Source organism: Balaenoptera physalus (genome assembly GCF_965194825.1).
Source record: "Balaenoptera physalus genome assembly, chromosome: 8".
Lineage (NCBI taxonomy): Eukaryota > Metazoa > Chordata > Mammalia > Artiodactyla > Balaenopteridae > Balaenoptera > Balaenoptera physalus.
Window position 1 is genome coordinate 94,546,988 of NC_138887.1, and position 23,694 is coordinate 94,570,681.

The 23,694-nt window shown below is 37.9% G+C and overlaps 1 protein-coding gene across 8 annotated transcripts in view; it reads left to right on the forward strand.

Moving 5' to 3' along the window:
- CPED1 (cadherin like and PC-esterase domain containing 1) overlaps nucleotides 1-23,694 on the forward strand; it is a 297,503-nt gene that overhangs the window by 76,965 nt on the left and 196,844 nt on the right. For all 8 annotated transcript variants that reach the window (XM_082472288.1, XM_082472289.1, XM_082472283.1 and 5 more), the window contains 2 exons: nucleotides 20,710-20,842; nucleotides 22,041-22,209. In XM_082472288.1, coding sequence (XP_082328414.1) covers nucleotides 20,710-20,842; nucleotides 22,041-22,209 — 302 coding nt within the window. The remainder of the gene's footprint in view (nucleotides 1-20,709; nucleotides 20,843-22,040; nucleotides 22,210-23,694) is intronic.

Sequence of the window (23,694 nt, forward strand, 5' to 3'; positions counted from 1 at the left end):
TTGAGTTAAAAATAAAGAGGAGTAATCCCAATATATATATATTACATATGTTTTATATTAGTATATATTTTACCTATTTATACAATATCTATGTAAAATATATGTTAATAATATATTTTGTTTTAAAAAATATACTTATATATACATATGTATATTAATTCATTTAGTACTCACAATGTCTCCATGAGGGAGATATCATTATTATTCCTATTTATCTCAAGTGTAGAGAAATTAAGTAAAATTTTCAGTATCACACATCTAACAAATGGTATCTTCACATAGTCAGTATGAGTCTGGAGTCTGCTTTCTTAACCACTTCACTCCTCCAAACTCCTCCGGGTGACATTCACGGCCTGCCACAGGCTGAGGTCCCTACATTTCTCCCTGGTCTCCTACTGTCCCCCAACCTAACTCTCTGCTCAAGCCAAGCCCCTCCCTTCACTGTCCCTTCAACACCAGGCTTACTGCCCGCTCCTTTTCCTGCCTTTACCCTAATGACCTCATTTAAGTTAACCATCTCTTTAAAGACTTTTTCTCCAAATACAGTCACATTCTGAGGTACTGGCGGTTAGGCCTTCAACATGAATTTTGAGGGGATACAATTCAGCCCATAACAGCCAAGGAAGAGGCAGGGAACCGCAATTGGCAGTTCACCAGATCCATATGGTGAGAGGAGAACGGATCCCCAAAGGAAGAAAGATACTGGACCGATAAAAACAATGGATGTCTATTATTATCGGGTTTTGATAAATATTTATTGATTGTTTATGATAAAGCCCATGGCATTCTTTAGGCAGAACGAATCATTCTGCCTAAATGATTCATTTTAAAGTGAGGGAATATTCATGTTTCCTTCTCTTTGTTACTTTCTACCGTGAACCCCAGTTCTCACACGTTCTCAGACCTTTCTCTGCTCTCCAGAGCTAGCTAATATGAGAAATTAATTCGTTCTGCACTACTTTCCTCTCTCAAGTATACCCTTTTTTTCATTCGATATACTTCAACCCAAAATAATAATTTTATGGATAACAATTTTAGACACCATTGCAGACCAGTCCGAATTTCATGGAAACTATTGAATCATGCAAAGGCAGCAATCATCTACTGAGTCTGGCCTATCCATAAAACTGATCACTCTGCCCGTGAGCCATAAATCTCTAAATGGACTAATCACAGACACAATCAAACGGAGACTTTGAGAAAACGATAGCATCGCCTTGCTTCATTTCCTTGAAAATGGGAAAAAATATTTGCTGCTTATTATAGCCTGTTAGTCATAAGCTACGCAATTCTTCTTTCCATTTGGCATATCTTAAGACTAAGAAGCAAACTTGTCGATGTGCCTGGCATATATACTGTGACGTGCTTCCTGCCCGGCCACCGGCAAGACAGGAGGGAGGGTCAGTGGAGGCTGGTAGCACTGAGGTCTGGGGGTCAGAGGGAGCTTTGGGAGACTCACTTTTTCTTTGGGAGAAGCTAGATCGAGCTCAGTGACCCAAAGGTGCTTCTTGCGCTGGTGTTGCTCACGACGTTATACTTTGCACTTTGGGCATCAGCACAGTGTGAAAGGGACAGCACGTCCATTTTCCAGTAAACGTTTGGCAGCTCCTTGACATCCCCGAAGTTGTGCTGAAGACCGGCTGGCTGAGGGAGCTGATTAACCCCTCTGCTCTTTGGTTAAATGGCCCTGACCTTTTAAACTTGAACTGGTTTGGTGAATCTTTACATTTCTGGTGCATGACTTGTGTACCTCCTGCCATCATGTAGGTATATTTACTCATTTCACTCAGGGAGTTTGTTATCTTGTGCCAAACACTGGGACACATGAGGGGCAAGATTGCGTAGCACACTTGCAACAATGTGTGTGATTCTGATGATTAAATCTGGTTTTCAACAGACCATAGAGGAAGAGGTGATAAGAGAGATACTCCCTTTTGTTGTCCAGATCTTTCCAGCAAGTCCCCATTTACTTATTTCTGTGCTAAACATAGTGGAGTAGCACCGTGTCTAAATGGCACCAAAACAACTTGTTAAAACATGAACAACTTTAAACAACAAAACTGAGTTCCCTTTGCATAACGTAATAAAAACTCAGTGAACTATACTTGTACTTCATGGATTTGTTTACCCTGTTTGCCCAGCCTGCATCTATTAATCAATAGTTTATTCCTCGCTGTGTGTAGATACGTTCCGTGACTCAGTATGTTGCCCTCTAAAATAAACTCTGCCATATTTGTTTGCCTTTTCCTCAACAGAAACATTGCCCAAGCAGTGATTGTGATATTTTCCCCATATCACTTCTTCCTGAGCCACTGTATTTGCAACAGAAATACTAGCAGAGAATCTGAAATCTTGATAAGATGCCTCCCAAAAACATAACTTGCTTTAAAATAGATGAAAAACCTCTTACAGAAATGGCCAACCTTTTTATTTTAAGCCATCAGGGGCTGCTTTATTTGGGGATTACAAGAGCTAGATTAAGAAGGGGGCAAAATGAAATCAAGTTCTAGAATTTAGCTGCTGAAGTGGTGAAAATTCATCCTGAAAGTTACATACTTGCCTTGTTTTGTGAGTAAACTCAATAAGCAAAAGAGAACTATTCTATGATTTTGATTCATTTATTTCTGTATATATATATACAGAGACAGAGAGAGAGAGAGATTTTGGTGTTGGAGGATATAGTATGTTGAACTTCAAGAAAATCTCTTACCCAGTCTCCTTCTGGTGGTAGAGGTAGATACTGAACAACAACAACAAAATGACAAGTGTTATGAAAGAAAAACAATGTTAGTAGGTTTGCAGTGCTCATGGCTTGTTCATTCATTTTCATGGAACTCCAGGGCTGGGAACTGACTTTTGATTTGCAAGATATCATTGATATTAGAAAATGAAAACCCACTAAAGTGATGCATTAGCCCTAAGGCACACAACTTCATAAAGTGTATGTTACATAACACATTTATTCGTGGGAAGATGATGCTTGTTGTGACTAGTCTCTTGAAGTTCTCATTGTAACCATAATAATTAATAATATGATTTATTAGGACTGATACATTTTAATAGGCATTTAGTGTCTTCCAGTCTGACAGATCCTGTTGAAACATATATTGATAAAAACCCAAAATGGGATTTGCAGCAAGCTACAAAGTGAAATACATCCATTTCCCTAAATAGAATCTTAGAATCCTTCATCTGTAGTTGAAGTTATGATTAGAAAGGATACGTATCTTGGCAAAAGTATAATTAACTGAATGAATGGAGTTGTTTTGGAAGATGCTTTACCCTTTGATGATGGGTTGGGTGTGCTTCTGTCTGGGAGAGACGCAGAGACTCTGTTATATGGTAAACCCCATTCAAATCCTGTGACTCACTGCTTCGATAACTTTGGGGACGATTTTCTTTAAACTTCTCTTAGCGCCACCTAATGGTAAAAATGATATCATAGTCATAGCAGCAGTACCATCCCAGTGCTGATAGTCATTTCACAAGAAAACGTGTAGCTTATCAAAGGGTCAGCTTACCCCTAAATAGACAGAAGTAGGTAATTCAGCCACATTAACTGAGAAGGCCTTTGGACGGACTCTCTTGCCTCATCCATTTCTGAGTGGGCTCATAAGTACTGGCAAGAATCCTAGCCTAAGAGGTCAGAAGAATTCTAACCTTCAACCTAGTGAAGGCGGAAGTCACGAATCCTGTGGTCCCCGTATGAGGAGACCTGAATTCTAGTTCCACCCAGCTACTAAGTATAGTGACATGACTCTGGGAAAAGTACTTGGTCCATTTGTGCCTCTTTTCTAGACTTGTAAGATAGGAACAATTATAGTGACCATTCTTTCCTCACAGAGTTGTCATGCAAATGCTTTATAAACGAATATGTGTTGTAAATCTATAAAAGTAATATTAAGGTATTATTTCTATATTGCTCAAGATATCCATGAATTGATTTAGAGAGAAAAATTGAATGAGGTGTTCAGTTTTTCAGATTGACATAAAACTGTCACAACAATATATATTCTTCTTTTTGGAGGCATGCTGATATGGAAAGGAAGCCTATTGATGCCCAAGTATTTATCTAAAGTTAGAGGTTGAGTATAGATAGTCATCAAACATGATTAGTAGTAATTTTGTGTTTGTTTTACAAATAGATTGGGGCTTCATGATTTATGCCACAAGGTGATATTATAGATAAATTACCCTCAAATAATAACACGTGGTAACATTAATTCTTTACTTATCATGTGTCGGACACTGTGTCAAGCCCTTTATCTACTTACTCTTTTAACCCTCTGTAACCATCTGTGGGGCAGATACTGATATGCCTTCTTTAGATAAAGGAATGGAAGCTCCAAGAACGTCTGAGCTACACAGCTGGAAAGGAGCAGATCCATATCTCAGGTACCATGCTATACCTCTTGTAACAAGCTTGAGCCACTATACTGTATTTTAAGCCTGTCCCTTATAATGCAAGAAAATAAGAAAGGAGCTATTTAAGAAAGCCTAATACCTGGGCCTAATGAGAAAGGGGAACTTGTTTACCACTTTATGATTATTATTATCATTATTAATCATCAATATTATTATTTGATCAACTAAAGTAATTCTTATAATTTCTTATTTATCATAATATTTACATATAACGAGGTATTAAGTGAATTTGCTGCAGGCAGAAGATTGTTTTGTTTTAGTCTTTTTTATTTGTTTGTTTTAGTTTGTTAATGGGGAACTCAGTAACAGATGGGAATTGCCTACCCTGGGAGAGTCAGAAGCTCAGGTCCTCAGTGCTCACTGGCACTTTCTTGAGGGTCCTCTCTACCTTTCTTCTGTTACCTTTTTATCTGATGTGCCCGCTCAGGCTCAGCTCCTCAAGCCATCCACAACCATTTTTAGGCAAAGTAGAAAATTTCACGTGACAGACCTCATACTGCAGCCTTATGCCTGGGGTTCGGGGCAACTCAGATGTGGGTGTAGCCACCAACCTGAGGTCTGGGCCTCTGGAATGACAGTGACCACTTTGGGCCACGTGGAAGGACCAAGTATTAGTAGTCCTGGCTCTTCAAAGCTGCTCTTCTGACCTTTTCGGGAGGGCTTTTAGAATTCACTGGCTGTGCTGCCAAAAGGGTTTATAAAGCACCAATCTGGGGATGTGAAATTAATGAATGTAAGTAGAACAAAATTACATTTTGTGGGTGATATATGATTTCCTGTCAGAACAAGTAATTGCTTTGACCTGATGGCACATCTGCTGTTGGGTAGTGGCGAGTGCAGACTGAGCCCGGCTGCATATGTGTGGATCCCATCTAGACGTCTTAATAGCCCACTGTCCTTGGGCAGGTTTCTTACCTTCTCCGTGCTTCAGTTTTCTGTCTGCAGTGTAGGGACAATCATGACTCTGCCTCCTGGGGTTGGTAAGAGGATCGAAGGAGTTCGTGCCCTTAAAGTACTTGGAACCATGCCTCACACAGAGTCAGCAAGCCACGAACATTAAGTATTTAATAAGCATTTCCATAAATATTAGTTGCTTCAGTAAGTATTTCCATAAATATCCGTTGATAAGTACTAACCACTGCTCCTATCCAGTTGGTGAGACCCATGTTTTTCAGGATTCACTAACCTGGGAATAAAGCTAGGATCTTTTTTTTTTTTTTTTTAACATCTTTATTGGAGTATAATTGCTTTACAATGGTGTGTTAGTTTCTGCTGTATAACAAAGTGAATCAGCTGTACATATACATATATCCCCATATCCCCTCCCTCTTGAGTCTCCCTCCCACCCTCCCTACCCCACCCCTCTAGGTGGTCACAAAGCACCGAGCTGATCTCCCTGTGCAATGCAACTTAAAGCTAGGATCTTAAAATGGTCACAAAAACATTTCTTTGCCTCCACCTACACTCACTATCTTCAGGCCTCTTCTTCTCAAAATCCTGCTTCCAATCACTTTTGGATCATCCTAAAGCAATCTTTTCATTCATTCCTATCAGACCTCACGTTCTTTTTGGATAAATTTATTTATTAATCTCTGGTTGATCTGGAAGGAAGTATCTATAACTTACCTATACACATAATTTCAACAAGCCCTAATGTAATGCCCTAACTTTGATATAAAGGACAAATAAAAGGCAAGTACTTTATAGTGTAACAATTTGTAATCTAATATGTAAATGTTTAGGCATAATGACAGCATAAGGAGTAATGAAATAGTCAAATGCTCCCTCTTTTATTTTGAATCTCCATGAATGTGACAGGTACAAATTCAGATTGGTGCAGTTGTATCATAAGGAAACTAAGATTCCATGGGTCACATTGCTGTTGGTGAACAACTCTTGAGACAGCCACAAGCAAAACAAAGTATAGTGTTCCCCTTGCTTGACTATGAAAAATTCAGTGTATGTTAAAACTGGGTCAAATGCTTGGGGTTTATATATAAAATGGAGTCAAACTCCAGGTTCAAATAATTACCAACAGGCTTTTCATCCACATCAATGTCCAGTGAGACATTCAAAAGTGATATAGGATGGGGGAGAATTTATTGTTTTACACAGAGCAATAGTCAATATAGTAACAGCTGTTGCGGTATGTGCCTTGGCCGATGAGAATGGATATCTCACTATTCAAACGGGCGCTGGACTCTACACCTTACCAGTACATTCCAAGTAAACATCAGCCTTATCCTACACAAGGCAGAGATCTGGGCTTTATAACCCTCATCATTAAATTTCAGTAGCTTTCTTGATCATTGTGATGGCCTCAAATGCCCCCTTTGTCTTAGAGGGTGTATCTTATGTGCTCACGAACACAATCCTCTTATACTCGATACCTTGTCCACTGTCTTCTCCATTTCTGCTCTGGTACCCTGTGGTCATCTGCGGCCAATGTAACCGCTGGTCACACCCACCAAAGGTGTTCTGCCGCTGGAGTGCCCCGTGGCAGATGCTGCTGCTGCACCTGCCATTGTCTGTGCTGTCCCATGCCGAGTGTAAGGGATCCTGAGGTTCATGCTGTGCCTGCTTCTCCTCTGGCTGCTGCTGAAACTGTTGGTGCCATGTCCCATGTACCAGTCACTGTCTTGTCCATTGTCTGGAAGTCTACTGGTATTCTCAGAAGCCTGAATAAGTCAACACTAAATTGATTTAGTAGTAAAAAATCAATAGTCAAAATCTTTCTTTACGTTATTTTTTTTTTCTATTGTATGTATGTAATGTTACACTCTCACTTAAAAAACATTCTTTCAGTATTGTTTTAGCTTCTGACCTAAAACCTGGAGTGGCAGTAAGGCCTGTGTAATATAGGAGCAACATACTAAAAGGTGCCCTCCTCTTTCATGTTGTCCTGTTATCCTTGGACTTCTCTTTCAGCCACTCTTTTTTCTTTAGGACAGATTCCTTACTATTAGCTTTTCCCACAGTTCTTCCAATCAGGGCCAGACATGGTGAACTCCTAGCTGGACATGGATTGGTGTCACTCTAAAACTCCATCCCACTGGTAAATAATAACCAGATAGCATTCTTGTCATCATTCATTGACCATAGGGTCTCAAAGAACAGCAACAAAAAGTAGGTGTCTTGTCTTTTCCTAGTTGAGGGGGTTGGGATGGTTGTGTTTAATATCATTGAGTTCTAACAGTGTCACGACTGGACCTGAAATATTTCTGTTAAGCATATGGAAATAGGACTGAATTTATCCTTCAAATATAAAGCCATAGCTATTTATATTCTTGTGTTCCAAATATTGCAGAATCGGGAATGTTTACTTTGTATCTAAATACAGAATTAAGAAGAAAAAGAGAAAGATTACGTGGTTAAGTAAACTGATTATGCCAAATTTATCTTTTCGGCTCAGTATTTTGTAATGTTTCTGTTTCTAGATTCCTTCTCTCAGTCCTGTGTAGGTCATTCAGCAGCCAATTTTAGAAGAGCTTGTGTCATTTAAGAGAAAGAACTTTAAACTATATTCAAAGAGGACTACGGAAAGCAAAGATACCACCGGCAAAGTGATATTTAAAATTTTTCCAGTTACATGATTTATTGGTAAATCTACACGGGCTGTGCCACGAGCAAAACAAACAACGTGCCAGGTGTACTCTGAGCTTTTAATTAAGAGAAATTTTACCTTTTGGACAGATTTTAATAGGGTATTTTGCTGTTTGTAAGCCACTGAAACAACGGTTTAAGCCATTCGTGGGTGAAAAGCCCTTAATTATATAGAATATAGATCATGAGGGAAGCAAAACCAAAAAACAACCCAAAATCCTAGAGTCTCATGTCAATTTGGAAAATTTCTAGTCAGAAATATGTGCCCTAATGTCACCTCAAGCCCCTGGGACTAATGGATTCTGTGAATGGTTTAAGTGATTTGGTAAATAAAAGCCAGATTTGGGGGACCGAAGAAAATGCTGAGTAAAGAGCAACGTTCTCAGAGAAATCAGCTGGAGTGGTGAGTTGGAGGCCAGGTGAGTAGTTGTGAGGCAGCGAGCTGAAAACGTGAATCGCAAATCATTCCATGGATAATGGCGGCCGTGAACCTTCGTCACTTTTCACTCTAGATCCATGAAATTGAATGAACGTACTTCTAATAGAAACTTAATGTGCTTTTCTCTAAATCAGATTTTGCTCAACTGCCTGTGCCTGAATCACATCCCACCCCCCCCGCCCCCCCCCGCCCCCCCCCATAGCTATACGCCCCAGCAGCCAAGTGGCCGAAGGGACCTGACCTTGGCCCCAGGGGATTGAGCCAGGTGTGGCAGGGGGCCTAGGCAAAAATGGCCCCTCCGAGAGAATGCTGAACATTACTTAAAACGCCCCCTCCAATAACAGCATGACTTACTGGTAAATAAGCCTTGAGGAGTAGTTTAAATTTTTTAATAGTTTTTTTGTTTATTTGTTTTTGAGAGTAGAGTTGGGGACAATATGGCAGCCAAGGGGCAATTAGCCTTATTCAACACACAATGAAATTTCTGCTAAATTCTACTTTTACAACCCTCTTTTTCCCCTAGGCAACCCCCCCAGCTCACCAAAACACCATCCTACACATCCTCTCTCCTCAATGGTCTCTTTGTCCACTTTCCTCTCTCTAACTCATTTATATAGATTTAAAAATAAATTTATTTTTTCCCATACTTCAAACAGCATTACAAAGACTTGGTTCCCATATAAGCATGTATCATTCTTTCTTAGAGAGGAAAAGAGGACCAAAGGAGCAGAAAACCTCTACTTTGATAATTTTTCACTGTTACTCAGCCTTTTCCCCTTTTGACTTAAAACTAGCTTGAATTTTTTCCACTACTTACAATCCAAGCTTTTGATTCAGCTTCCATTGGCTGGGTCTACAGAGTCAAACTCTAGCAGAGAGCTTGATTGTTAACGCATGACTTTGAACCCCTGAGTGATGCCGCAGGTCACAGAATTTTTTAAAGCAATGACTGCACATCCCTAATTTATTGAAAATGACTGAGATATTATTGGATGCCAGAGAATTATTTTCCCTAAGACATTTAGTGTATTTTGTAAGAAATACCAAGATATAAATGACATTATCCACCACCCACCTATTTTAAGGCATCTAAGTAGCAGCTTAGACCCGGAAGTACAGTCTGGGATTGCAAGGACATGCAAACAAGTGGTGTTAATTGAGATAAAATGCTGATGTCAAGGGGTGGTGGTGTGATGAATTGGAAGATTGGAGTTGACATATATACACTAATATGTATAAAATGGATAACTAATAAGAACCTGCTGTATAAAAAAATAAATAAAATAAAATACAAAAAAACCCCCCAAAACAAAAAACTCTGTAGCTTGAGTTAGAGTGTATTAAATCTCTGGAAAATAATATATGTACATAATTAATATTTTTATATAATATAAATATATGTTTATATAATATATTAAATAAATTATATATAAATTAGGTAATTTATATATATGCATAGGTATACACATATGAACACATATGCTAAAAGCAACTTGGCAGTACAAAAGATGCGAGATGTATGAAGAAAATATGAAGAATATTCTTATAGAAAATATTTATTTGAATTTAATGTCCTGGCCTAAATTCTACCCAGAGTAGAGAGTTTAGGGGGGAAAAATTCAAGATTTTAATCACCTAATTAACATCTTTGAAGACCAACAGTTATTTAACACTTCAGATATGAAGACCCTTCCCTCCCTTGGCTCAGTTAGTTGGTTAATTCTTTAGTCATTTACAAGATACAAAATAGGCCAAACCTACCTGGCTACTGGTGGGCTTAGGTGAAACTGAAGCACCATTTCAGAAACTCTTGTCAGGCTCTGCTTGGCTTCTGACTTGCCCTTGGTGCCCTCGTCTATGAGGAGTGGACTCTTGTGTCGCTCAGCCGAAACTGACATCCACAGACTCCAGTCATATCGCTGGTCAATTGGAGGGAAAGGACCTGAGGACAAAATCGTTCCGTAGGAACATGTTTGCTCAGTGTCATAACCAAAAATCTTTTCTGACATATTTCCATGTTTTTGACCTATTTCTGGCATTGGGATCTCTGGCCCTCATTAGATTTCATTTTGGCAATTGCCTCTAGTCTCTGAATGTTCTATATTTGTCTCACTCTTGGAGTCAGATATTATGAAAATATTGTTATTTTAAATATGTACTGGTTCACATATAATAAGTTTATTTGTAAATACTATAGAAGTAGAGCAGGAGGTTGACGGTGATGCCATGTACCTTTTATTATACCAAAAATATAGGGTGAAAATTGAAGACAGAGTTGGTCCGTGAAGGTGCCATTAAAGAAGAGCTATGTTCATGCATGTTTTCACTTAAAATAGGCGCAATGACTCACTGTGTTTGTGTCTTACATTTAAATTGAGATTGACTTCAATATACTTAAAAAAGAATTTGGAATCACTGTTACAAATTTCTAGTAAGTCATTTATTATTCTGATGTAAATGATATCAATAACATTTCATGGTTTACTCCAGAAAATGTTCCTGAGGAAAAGTTTAATATTAATAAAGTGATTAACTTATTTTTGCAGTGAGTGGGCTTAGACAGCTATTCTATTATCATATTTGTTGCACTCTAGGTACTAATATTTGCGGGAGGTTGTGTTTCAAATTGTTATTAATGATGCTCATTAATTTATACCAAATTATTCATCTTTGGGCTTGCTGAAGTAGCCAAGTATTTTTTCTTTTCCTTTTCTTTTCCCCTGGAAAATTCATGTAGAAAAACATCAAAGCAAAATTAAGTTGCCATAAAGTAATAAAACAATCTTTCATGCTGCTTGGTCATTGCAGTGAAATCATAGGGGCAAGAAATTGAAGTAGGAGTCTAGACATAGCTTTTATTACCAAGGAAAATGAGCAGAATTCAAGGTTTTTACGTTGTCATGGTCAAAACATAGAGGAGTCCATGGGGAAAATTGTTTTTGTAGAATTGCATGACTTTGACACTTTCACTGAAAAAGAACAGAAAGGAGGGCATTGCATTTACTGAGTGCTCAGTAAGTAAGCAGTTGACTGATTGATTGGTTAGTTGGTGGAAACTTTATGCAATGATTATCCCTTTAAAGCACATTGCTATGAAATTAATCTGGTCATTTTATGCCTCAAATTGTGTCTCCACGTACATCAAGATGTGGACTGCACCTCATTTCCTATAAAATAAAATGAAAGTTATTCTTCTTCCCGAAAAAGGAATATATTGAATTACTATGCTATTTGTATTTGCGGTTTGATGTACCCTTATATAGTAACAGCATAGGAAAGATATGCTGAAACTATAGAGTGTAAACTATTGGTATCAAAGCCACGTAGGTAATAATATAATAATGTCAAGTCTCAAAAAAGGAATTTGGAGTTGCCTGACTTAAGGCTAGAATTATGTATTAATAATGCCTTTATGTGTTTGGTATATCCATTGTCTCAAAGATACTCTTTGGCCAATGCCACTTTCATAAAATGAAAGTAAAATTGTGCTAAGGAATTGGTGTGTTTGGAGTATATAAATCCTCACATTATAACATTTAAGTTCAAGTGTAGGTCTGAAATATTCCAGGGAGTTTTATCTATGTGTCATAAATAGTCTAGGGAGTTTCATTTATGTGTCATAAATCTGTTGACTAAGATCTAGCTCTGTTGACTAAGAGCTAATTGTTCTGGTTGTTTGCAAAGTCTCCCCTTGAACAAAATACAGAGGAACAGACTTAAATATTGCAGTAACTGGGTCAGTCCTCGCTTACCCCATCTATAGAAACCTAGCCTTAATACAGAACTCCTTTAACTGCTTTGCTGGGCTACCACAATGCTAAACTTGAGGAAAGTCACTAAAAACTATGTGTGTCTTTATAGGCCTCCTGCAATAAGGATGCTGTGTTTTATTTTGGGCTACACATTTGTGCTTACTACACATACTTCCTGCTTTGTTCTTAATTGACTAATGTCAAATGTCAGATGTTTAAGAATCACATAAAAGAGAATTTAATAGATTAGCCTTTTTCTGATAGCTAGCAGTGGTTGAGAATCCCTTAGTGATGGATGAATTCAAAAGGAATAACATTTTAGTTACTCTTCGAAGTTTCCAAAGTGACAAACACGTTTTCTATGTTATAGAATAAGATTATACTAAACTACTACAACTAGCTATTTAGCATTTTTTGAACACTTAACATACGCCCAATGCTGTGCAAAGGACTTTAAAGGAAATTCCATATTTAATCCTGTCAGCATCCATATGAGGTAGGTTCTTCTTCTTAATATTACTATTATTATTATTCTCATTTTTCACATAAAGACACGGAACTCAGAAAAGTTAAGGAATTAGCTCATGGTGATACCTATGACTAGGAATCCATTTATAGACAGGAATTATGATTTTTAAAATAAATGTTACTTGGAATATCATTCGTAAAACATTTTTGAAAGAAAAATATTGGTTAGCAACTAAATTACAGTGAGCTGGACAATTTAGAACATGGGTCTTTATGGGTTTCACCCATGTCTTCTCAGGCCCAGGTTCAGCTTGTGTGGTAAAACAAACAAAACCTGGGCCCCCAAATCCTCCCTTATGGGATGTCCCTTGCTTACAAAGGGCAGCCATCCTCTTGGCTGTCTGCTGGTGACCTTCTCTTCCATGGCTTCCTGTGCTCAATGTGGGTTCCGGGGGCTCTGCTAATATGAGCCCTCTTGGCCTTAGACAATTCATCTTGAGGTGTCCGTCTCTGCCCCTCACTGGAGCTGCCCCCATGGTGCTGCAGTGTCCTGATATGATCGTAGCAAATCACGCCACTCTAGGGAACACCACATTGAGGTGGAGAGAAACTATCTCTACCCATGTTACACTCATTTCCTAGGTAGTTAAAAAAAAAAAAGGTTACGTCGTACAACTCTAGGAAAACCACCCAGCAACTGGCTTGCTCAGTCTTCTCATTTCAGCTGCTGTTTTCTATGACCAATGCACGTATCTCTAGTTATTTGGGTCGAAAGAAATTGGGGTTCACTTATTAAGCAGAGATTCACTGAGCTCCTATATTCAGTGCCAGCCTGTGCTTGGCACTAAATATGCAATGAAGGGAAAAACCCAGAATCCCTGCCCTTATAGGGTTTACAGTCCAGTGACCTGAGAAAACCCTCTGATGCACTGAAAATAATCCCTCCTTTCTAACTGCCAACGAGTGATCAAGTTTGTGACCTTGACTCTACTTTGGGTGTCTTTCCTCCCTATGTTGTACACTGCTCAGGAGGTGAAGGGGTGGTTGATATTCCCCAAATACTTTCTCAGAGTGTGGGAACTTAAAGAGGGTCCAGCTACAGTCTCTTCTATGAGGTTTCTTGGGCCTCATGCGAATATAACAGCTGGTTGATCCTGCGGAGCACTTGTGATCGCTGGAACGCAGCTGAGTTCCCAGGGGGACCACATTTCAGCTCTGGCCTTTGGGCCCTTGTCACTTATATTCTCCATTAGGTCATATATAGCATATATTTAAAATATAGCACAACTTTTCGCCTAGGATTACAGAAATTTAGAATTGTAAAGGTGCATAGAAATCATTTAGTTATTCATTCAGCATATATTTGTTTAGTACCCACTGGGCTGGCTGCTCTGCTTTTTCATCATCATGCAAAAGAAGAAACCTTTAGTGGTGAGGACTTTCCTTTTCTAGGAATTGGTAGAATTTGGACTGTGCTTCTACTGTTTTCAAAGCATGTGCTGAACACTCACTGAGTGATTTCAAGATCATCCTTTGTACTAGTCAGGGTTCTCCAGAGAAACAACCAGTAGTTGGGGCCCCCTTACCTGTGGTTTTACTTTCCGAGGTTTCAGTTTCCTGTGGTCACTCATGGTTTAAAAATATTACGTGGAAAATTCCAGAAATAAACAATTCATGGATTTTAAATTGCACGCCTTTCTGAGCAGCGTGATGAAATCTCTCACCATCTCGCTCCATCCCACCTGGGCCATGAATCATCCCTTTGTCCAGTGTATCCCACCTGTTACTCACTTAGCAGCCGTCTTGGTTATCAGAGCATCTGTCTCAGCATCCCAGTGCTTGTGTTCAAGTAACTCTTATTTTACTTAATAATGACCCCAAAGCACAAGAGTAGTGATGCCAGCTATTTGGATATGCCAAATAGAAGCTGTAAAGTGCTTCCTTTAAGTTTCTCCACTTAATAAGGAAAGAGAAAACTGTATGCTGAGGTTGTTAAGATCTGTAAGAATGAATCTCCTATCCATGCAATTGTGAAGAAGGAAAAAGAAATTGGTGCTAATTTTGTGGAAGCACCTCAAACAGCAAAAGTTGCAGCTGCAGTAAGTGCTTAGTTAAGTTGGAAAAGACATTAAATAAGACATTTTGTGAGAGGGATGGAGAGAGAGAGAAAGCACATTCACATAATCTTTATTATAGTATTTTTGTTATAATTGTTCTGTTTTATTATTAGTTATTGTTCATCTCTTACTGTGCCTAATTGAAAATTTTTATTATAGGGGTTTATGTATAGGAAAAAAAACATAGTATATAGATTTGGTACTATCCTAGGTTTCGGGCATCCACTGGGGGTCTTGGAATGAATAAAGGGGGGAAGGACTACTGGGTCTATCTATATCTATTCATCTATTGAGGGAGAGAAAGAGATTGATTGTAAGGCATTGGCTCACATGATTTTGGAGGCTGAGAAGTCCCACGATCTGCCATCTGCACACCAGAGATGAAGGAAAGCTGATGGCATAGAGAGTCAATGGTGCAGATTCCAGTCTGGGTCTAAAGGCCTGGGAACCACTGTGCTGAGGGCAGGAGAAAATCAATGTCTCAGTTCAGTCAATTAGAGAAAGAGCAAATTCAACCTTCCTCTGCCTTTTTGTTCTAGTCAGGCCCTCGACCCGCAAGGGTGACGCTCACCCACATTGAAGAGAGATATCTGCTTTACTCAGTCTGCCAATTCAAATGCTAATCTCTTCCAGAAACACACTCACAGACACATCCAGAAATAATGTTTAACAAGCTATCTGGGCATCCCTTGGCCCAGTCAACTTGACACATAAAATTAACCATCACACTCCTTTGTCATTCCTACCCACAGACGTTTTAGCTCTGGAATCTTCTTTTGCAAGTTGTATGTTTATGCACTCTAGCTTCCCTTCAATAGCCACCATAGTGCAGTAGGGAAAAGCTTATGAAATTGCTGATACGTGATCAATAGTTAATTATTCTGACCTAACAAAAGACAATTTCATATGGTTTAGCCTAAGCCATTCCCTGCTGCCATATATAAATGCTCCTATTTGAGATCAAAGCTAATATTTTTTCTCTCTTACTCATTCTTTCTATATGTGCACACACACACACACACACACACATATATACACACATACACACATATAATTATTTCTCCAGGACATGTAGCTGGTAAGAAGACCAGGGCTCAAATTTGTATTGACCAAGTTTAGGGGTTGTATAGGCTGGATATTCTCCATTGGCCCCTCCAGATTCCCTCTAGATCCTTCCCCAGGAAGTTGCCCTCCACAGACAGCATCAGCAAGGCTCCCTTGTCCCCTGACTTCCTGCAGGAGACCAGAGCTTGGGGGAGAGAACTTTAGGCCATTAATTCCCTGGCTGCTTACCTGTGGGACCCTGGCTTGGAAGTGCCTGTGTGCCTCTACCTGTGGCCGTGACTCTTGCTCTGTGCCCTCTCCCACAGCTGTGCCCTTTGCCTGGATCTGTAATTGGCTCCCTCCTGGGCTAGGGGTGGTAAGAGCTTCCATTCGTCAGCCCTGAGGAGCTTCACTACCTGGTGTTGTTTTCCCTTAACTCTACCCTTGCGTTTGTTATCAGCTCCTTCTTTGATAGTCTCTCTCTCTCTCTCTTTTTTTTTAAATTATTTATTTATTTATTTTTGGCTGTGTTGGGTCTTCGTTTCTGTGCGAGGGCTTTCTCTAGTTGCGGCAAGTGGGAGCCACTCTTCATCGCGGTGCGCGAGCCTCTCACTATTGCGGCCTCTCTTGTTGCGGAGCACAGGCTCCAGACGCGCAGGCTCAGCAGTTGTGGCTCACGGGCCCCGTTGCTCCACGGCATGTGGGATCCTCCCAGACCAGGGCTTGAACCCGTGTCCCCTGCATTGGCAGGCAGATTCTCAACCACTGCGCCACCAGGGAAGCCCTCTCTCTCTCTTTTTAATTTTATATTGAAGTATAGTTGATTCACAATGTTGTGTTAGTTTCAGGTGAAAAGCAAAGTGATTTAGTTATACATATTCATATATCTATTCTTTTTCAGATTCTTTTCCCATATAGGTTATTATAGAGTATTGAGTAGAGTTCTCTGTGCTCTACAGTAGGTCCTTGTTGATTATCTATTTTGGTTAGTTAGTCTCTTATAGTCTCTTCACTTATCCCTTTGACTCTGTCATGTCATCCATACTTTGACTGATAGAGTTATTTCCTGGCTACGACTTTAGTTTGGGCGTATATTAATTGTTCTATTTATATTTTCTGTGCATGGAAGTTCTGGGGGTGTCTTTTCAGGCTTAGGAGTAAGACTTGTAGATGTTCTCAGGCAGGAAGAACAATTAATGCATTCATAAGTACTTATCTACACATCTAATCTCAAAACCAGTTGTTAATTATTAATTAAGGGCTTTTATCTTCACTGCAAGGTTTGAAGTAAGAAAATACTGGCTAAGTTTAGCTTCCTAATATGAAATGCAAGACAATATTTAAACATTTGTGAAATATAATTATACTTTCACTATTACTTTCCTATTAATTATTAGCCATGGGGCAAAACATTAAATCAAATACAATATAAATTTGGCAGCTAATCTTTGCTAGTACAAGTGTTTTCCAGTGTTTAGTCTTTGCCTGTGATGTATATAATTATATGCCACATAGACGGGAAAGAATAAATAACCAAATAAAATATTTTTAATACATTGGAATGCTCATTTTGTTCTCCAACTGCACGTTAGCTTAACCCCTCAAAGCTAGTTCATTGCTAGAACAGATATTTACTGCACACTTGTATCAACATTATGTTCCATGATGTGGGAAGTTCAGAAGATTCCTGGAGAATCACATCCTGGATTCTAGAAGACTCCTTGACAATGTCACAAGCCCATTAAGCATTGGTTGGTAAGAATCAAAATGAAAACCCAGGTTTAATCTTCCTTTACAGAAAACTGCACCAGTCAGCAGGTACTCAGGACCTGGCCAACCAGATATTAGAAGGTACAAAAAGAGCAATCTTCATGCATCCTTAACAAATTGTTCATTTTTACCCTGAGTGAGCAGTCAAGTTATGGCTTCAGGACTCTTTAAAATAAGCCAAGAGTAGTCAATAAATAAAAGCACATATGACACTTCACATCTGTATCTGCTACCCATTGAGATCTCATAGTGTGGGGTAGGAAAACCAAAAGACGCATGCTGGGCCCTCCATATTTAATTACTTTCTGAAAATAGTTAATAAGTACATGTTAATGAATTACAAGGCCATTTAGAAGACTAAATAGAACCTCATCTCCCAAATTCCTTCCAAAAACAGAAGCTAGTTTTGGCATTGTTGGTAGGAGATTTCTAGGCTCCTCTATGTGTTTGGGGGCCAAGGGAGAAGGGGAATGGAATATTAAAATAAGTGGATTGGACTGGTCTATTGAGAGGGCCTTGATAGATACGCCCAATGAAGGATACAAGGAGTGGTGACTAACGACAAATCTTTGAGTCTGTTAAATAAGAACCTAGGGTACTTAAAGTTTCCACTATTATTTATTAAAGCTCCATAAAATGCAGTTGCGGTGTTTTTTTTTTTAAACATCTTTATTGGAGTATAATTGCTTTATAATGGTGTGTTAGTTTCTGCTGTATAACAAAGTGACTCAGCTATACGTATACATATATCCCCATATCCTCTCCCTCTTGTGTCTCCCTCCCACCCTCCCTATCCCACCCCTCAGTTACAGTTTTTAAAGATATTAATGGAGCTTATTTTTAATTTTTGGCTGTAATTAAGGGAAATGGGAATCATTTTAGATGTCAGGGGACATCTAATTAGAGTTGTGGGGTTTTTTTGTTTGATATTTGTTTTAGAATTGTTGAAAGTAACCTACAAACCTGGAATGATATAATGGAAAATCTGATATATATATCACGAAAGGTAAAAATTACTTTAATCAATATTCAATTTTCTTACTCAATCACAGTTTCAGGGGCTGATGTGGATATTTGACATATTCTTGGCAATTCCTATATTGGATTCCTTCAACTACACGTTATAGGCTCCTCCACTTGAACTAAACTGGAAAAAGATGACGTAAAATCATGTATTCTTTTGACATATTTGCTGACTACTTCCTCAAAACCGCTGAGCTACTACCTTGGTGAAACACTTAATATGTCTAGGTTTTTCAAAGTCACCTCTGCTTGGGCTTCAAACTGGTGCTGTGCTTCCTGGTAGCAAGGGTAAAAGGGAAGTCAGAGGAAATTACACTCTTCTCATATTACACAAAAGAAGGCTACAAATTAGCTCTTCTGGAGAGAAAAAATTTTCCCTAGTAATAAATTCTAAAAAATGTCTATTTAGTGAAAAAAAGAAAAGAGCATACTTTCTTACTGCAAATGTAAAGGTTTATATAAATACTTAACTCTTTTGAAGTTGTGATTCTCAGGAAAGAAATTACCTTAATGACTCTTCATTTGTCTCCTCCAGAAACAAGCAATTTGAATATTTCCTTTATTATGATGTATTAGAACTTCATTAATAAGGAAGCCTTACAAATAGGCTATCATTTTTTGAGAAAGATCACATTGTGCTGAATAATGAGATATGGGAATCATTGAACAGCTTGACTTTTTCGGACTCCTACTTAAGAGTGTGAAGTGTTTTAAATTAAACTGTGTTAGTATTGATGAAACGTGCACAAGGGGGAAAATAATTTAAAGGCTTTGTTCCATTTGGGGAGCTAGATAAATTGTACAATTTAAAAATAAAGCTCTGTGACCTGGCAGGAAGGAAACAACAACTCTCATATGCTGTTGGAAAGAGTGAAATTGGGGCAACCTTTTTAGAAGGCAACTGAGTAATGTTGATCAAATTTACAATGCATTTACCCATTGACCCGGCTATTACACATATAGATTAGAATTCACCCCTAGATAAACTTGTAAAAGTACACCAAAATAGATGTATAAGAGCGTTCATTGTAGTATTTTTGAAATAACAGAAGAAAAACATTACAAAAATAATCTAAGTACACAACAATAACGGAATGGTTAAATGAAATGTATATTCGTTTAATGGAACACTCCAAGCTATTAAGAAGTATAAGGTAATTCTGTATATGCTAATATGGAAAGGACTCCAGGATGGATTATTAGGTAAATAAGCCAGACATAGATCATTATGTCTTTTTTGGATAATTAAAAAAACCCAGAAATATCTGCACATATAGGTTTATATAGATATATTGATATTTATATCAATTTATATATTGAAGAATCATATGTATCTTATCCATTGTTGCTTATCTAGACTTCAAAAGTGAATGTGTAAACATTGGGAGAAGTCCTAGAGGGGCGTGGATTGCTGGATGCGTTTTCTTTTCATTTGATAGCTTTCTGTACACTTTGATTTTTCTAACCTTGTACATACAACTATTTTTTAAAAGTATCAATATGAGTGTTCGGAAATAAGTCATTATTGTTGGTCTTTACTTTTACACACTTCAAAAACCCACTAAATAATATTTTACAAAATAATGAAGTACTCTGGTTGAGGTTACCAAGGTCATGAAGCACGACAAACTCTAGCACGTGAAGGACTGTATTGTCAAGAAATCAACTCAAGTTATCTATATAAAATTCTCATCGCAAACAGAAGTCAGCTCCTGCAGCCACCATCCCCTAATCGAGAGAGCACCTCTTAGCTGTATGGAAGAAAGACCCTCTTGGTGTGGGACAGAAGGAGACATCATATCTACTTCCCCTTCTGAGAAGAAAATTTGAAATTAGTTATTTTAATTGTTTTTCTAGTCTGTGGTAAGATAACATACTACAAAGCAAATGCCCCTCTAAACATGCCTTCATGCTTGAGGGATTGAACCTTGCTTGATTCAGAATGGGGAGAAAATTTGCGGCCTATTTCCCTTGGACCCAGTAGTTTAACACAGCAGACTCTATTTTGGAAGCCATTCCAAAAGGAAACAATATAATGACTGTTTTTTGCTCTGTTGAATCTTTTCAGAATTGCAACTTCCGGTGAGCCCCTCAGTGTGTCTGGATCAGAGCATACAATTGAAGCTGAGTACTTCAAGTCACCTTTTAAAAACAGTGAAGTCACATATGTGGAAACCAGGGGACTGGAGACGTGAACAGCTGTAAGCTAATCATCTTGAATTGTTACGTCAAGCATGCATTTTAAGAGATAGCTAATAAGAGAAAAGCACCAAACACATCTAGGGGTTTTACGTTTGAATTATTAGGTTCTGTTATATAAATTTTCGGCTATCTCTTCTTAATAAATAATGCCACCATCGATTTTCTGCTACACTAATTCAAATCTCTCTTGCCATAGAATAAACATTTGGGTAAATAGGACTCTTATCCAGGAAGTTACATTAATGGAAATTGAATTTAAAACCTTGGCCATGCGAAACTAAAATTTTAACTTCCATTTTATACTCAAATAACATGCCTTAGTCTACGAGTATGGCTGAATGATTTTTTTCTATTATTATTTTTTTATGGCTCTGAGAAAGCAACTGTAGGGTACCAAGTTATTCAAGTTACCTCCAGGGAAAGGATTTTGTCATGTAGATAAATTATAGTGAAAAATTAAGAGATTTTAATTATCTTATCCAAGACACAAAATAGTTTGCCTCATGTAATTTTATAATTATTAGGTAGTATTCCACAGTTAATAGTCTTTATTGAAGAATCATATGCATTTCTGCTTACCTAGACTTAAAAAGATGAAATAGCACACTCTTTTCATTGATTGAACTTAGATATTTGAAATATAGAAATATGATGCAGAAAAGAAAATAGTTATACATTTTGGTATCATTTATGATGAAAGTATGTTTGTTTTATCACAAAATATTTCATGAGTGTTATTTTTCCTTTTTTAGACTGAAGTGTTTCCTAATATTTCATTCCTTAAATTAACCCTTAATTATCTGTGGTGCAGGTTATTAGGTAGAATCAAATTAGTGGGGAAAGTATTTTGGCATATTTTTGGTGACCTGCCTGTCCACTATTGAGAAACAGTGTCTTTTCTTGTGGAGGAAAAGATAGAGCGAAGGTAGGAGAGGGCAGAACTGGAAAATTTCAGGGGTATCCTAAACTTTTATATGTATCAGTTTTGTTGGGATGGTACCAGATGTGACTAATTTAAATTTTTTAGATCTTTAAGCCTCATTTTAGGTACAGTTTTAGACATTGTTTAAGGAAACCCATACACTGAAGGCTGGGGTCCAGTGAAAGAGAGATGGGGTGTACAAAGCTCTGAGGCAATTTATAAATTACATACTCACCCCAAATTATGGAGCTTTAATTATATTTTTACTTTTTTAGGAATCAAACCACAGTCCTAGCTCCACAAGAAACACTCTTGAGAGCCAAAGATTTATCTGTAATTCTTAAAGCGTATGTGCTGGTGACATCCTTAACTCCTCTGCGTGCATTCATTCATTCGACTGGCACGGTTTGGAATCCACCAAAGAAAAAACGCTTCACTGTCAAGGTAAAATTTCCATTGAAGCAGTTATTTCCCACAAAGTATACTGGAGATAAGCAAAGTAAGTTGGGCTGCCTTTCTCCGACCTTTATGATTATCAAATCCCAAGGAGCAAAGATTGTATCGTTTTATTGCTGCAAGCAGAGATTTTCATTTAATAGGTGCAGGTTCAAAAATGAACTGGAAACAGCTTAATTCGCTAGGGATCACAAAGGCTACATCTTTTTTTTTTCTCAACTCATCATTTTAGTTCAGTTCTTTGACCCATTGTAGAACTAGTTCTCAGCTGTGGTCTGTTTTTCTTGACTTTCCACTCATTCAAGAAAAATGTAGTCAGTGCGACAAAGGAAAATATAATTTTGCCCTTATGCTTTTTGCTTCATTTTTAGGAAGCATAATGCCTATTTCATTTCACCATTCAATATGGAATATTTGCTGAGTAAAAAACAACGCTCTCAAGGGTGCCTGACATAGTAGCCTAAAGCATGATGAGAAAGTTTTCAAGGTAGAACTTAATAATAACCTCCAAAAAGTTTAGTTATAAGAGGTAATTCAGGTTAGCTCATTCGAAAATAAGGTCTAGTGAGAATATACTTGATAAATTTTAAGGAGTTTCTGATTTTACAGAAATAATTTTTCAGAGTGTAGTTAAGGGGAAATGCACACATGCATTCTTTCAGTTTCTTCCCACTTCCTCTTATTTGTTTTCTGAACAATTATTTCTGTAAGATCAAAGATGCCTTCAAAGAACAAATACTATCCGATCCCTCTTATAGAAGGAATCTAAACTAGTCAGACTCACAGAAGCAGAGAATAGAATGGTGGTTACCAGGGGCTGGGGAAAGAGGGAAATAGGGAGGTGTTAGTCTAAGGGTATAAAGTTTCAGTTATGCTAGATGAATAAGTCCTGGAGATCGACTTACAGTATAGCGCCTATAGTTAATAATACTGAGATTTGCTAAGAGGATAGATTTTATGTTCTTATCACTAAAGAAATAAATAAATAGGGTGGGTGGAAACTTTTGAAGGGGATAGATACGTTTATGACTTGATTGTAGTGATGGTTTCATGGGTGTATACTTATCTCTAAACTCATCAAATTGTATGCATTAAATATGTACAGGTTTTTGTATTTTAATCATAAAAAATGGTATTAAGAAAAAGAAGGCACAAGTGCCTTTTGTAGTTTTGAGAGATTTAAAAGTGACTGTACTTGATACTTTTCAGAATTTTTCTTACATAAACTGCACTTTAAGTTTTGGAAAATCTTCCAACAGTGAAAAATTTTTAAAGGGTATGTTTAAAAATTGTCAATTAAAAAACAGATAAGCATGACAAAAGATGCAGATGTTACATTACTTAGTAAAATAGGTAACTGATATTTTAAGGAAATGGTGTTAATGACTTAGGTCTTAAGAGTGGTTTATTTTAAAGACAATCATCTCATCTCAATTATATCAGTATTAAGTGGTTTTTAATCATGAAAAAGTG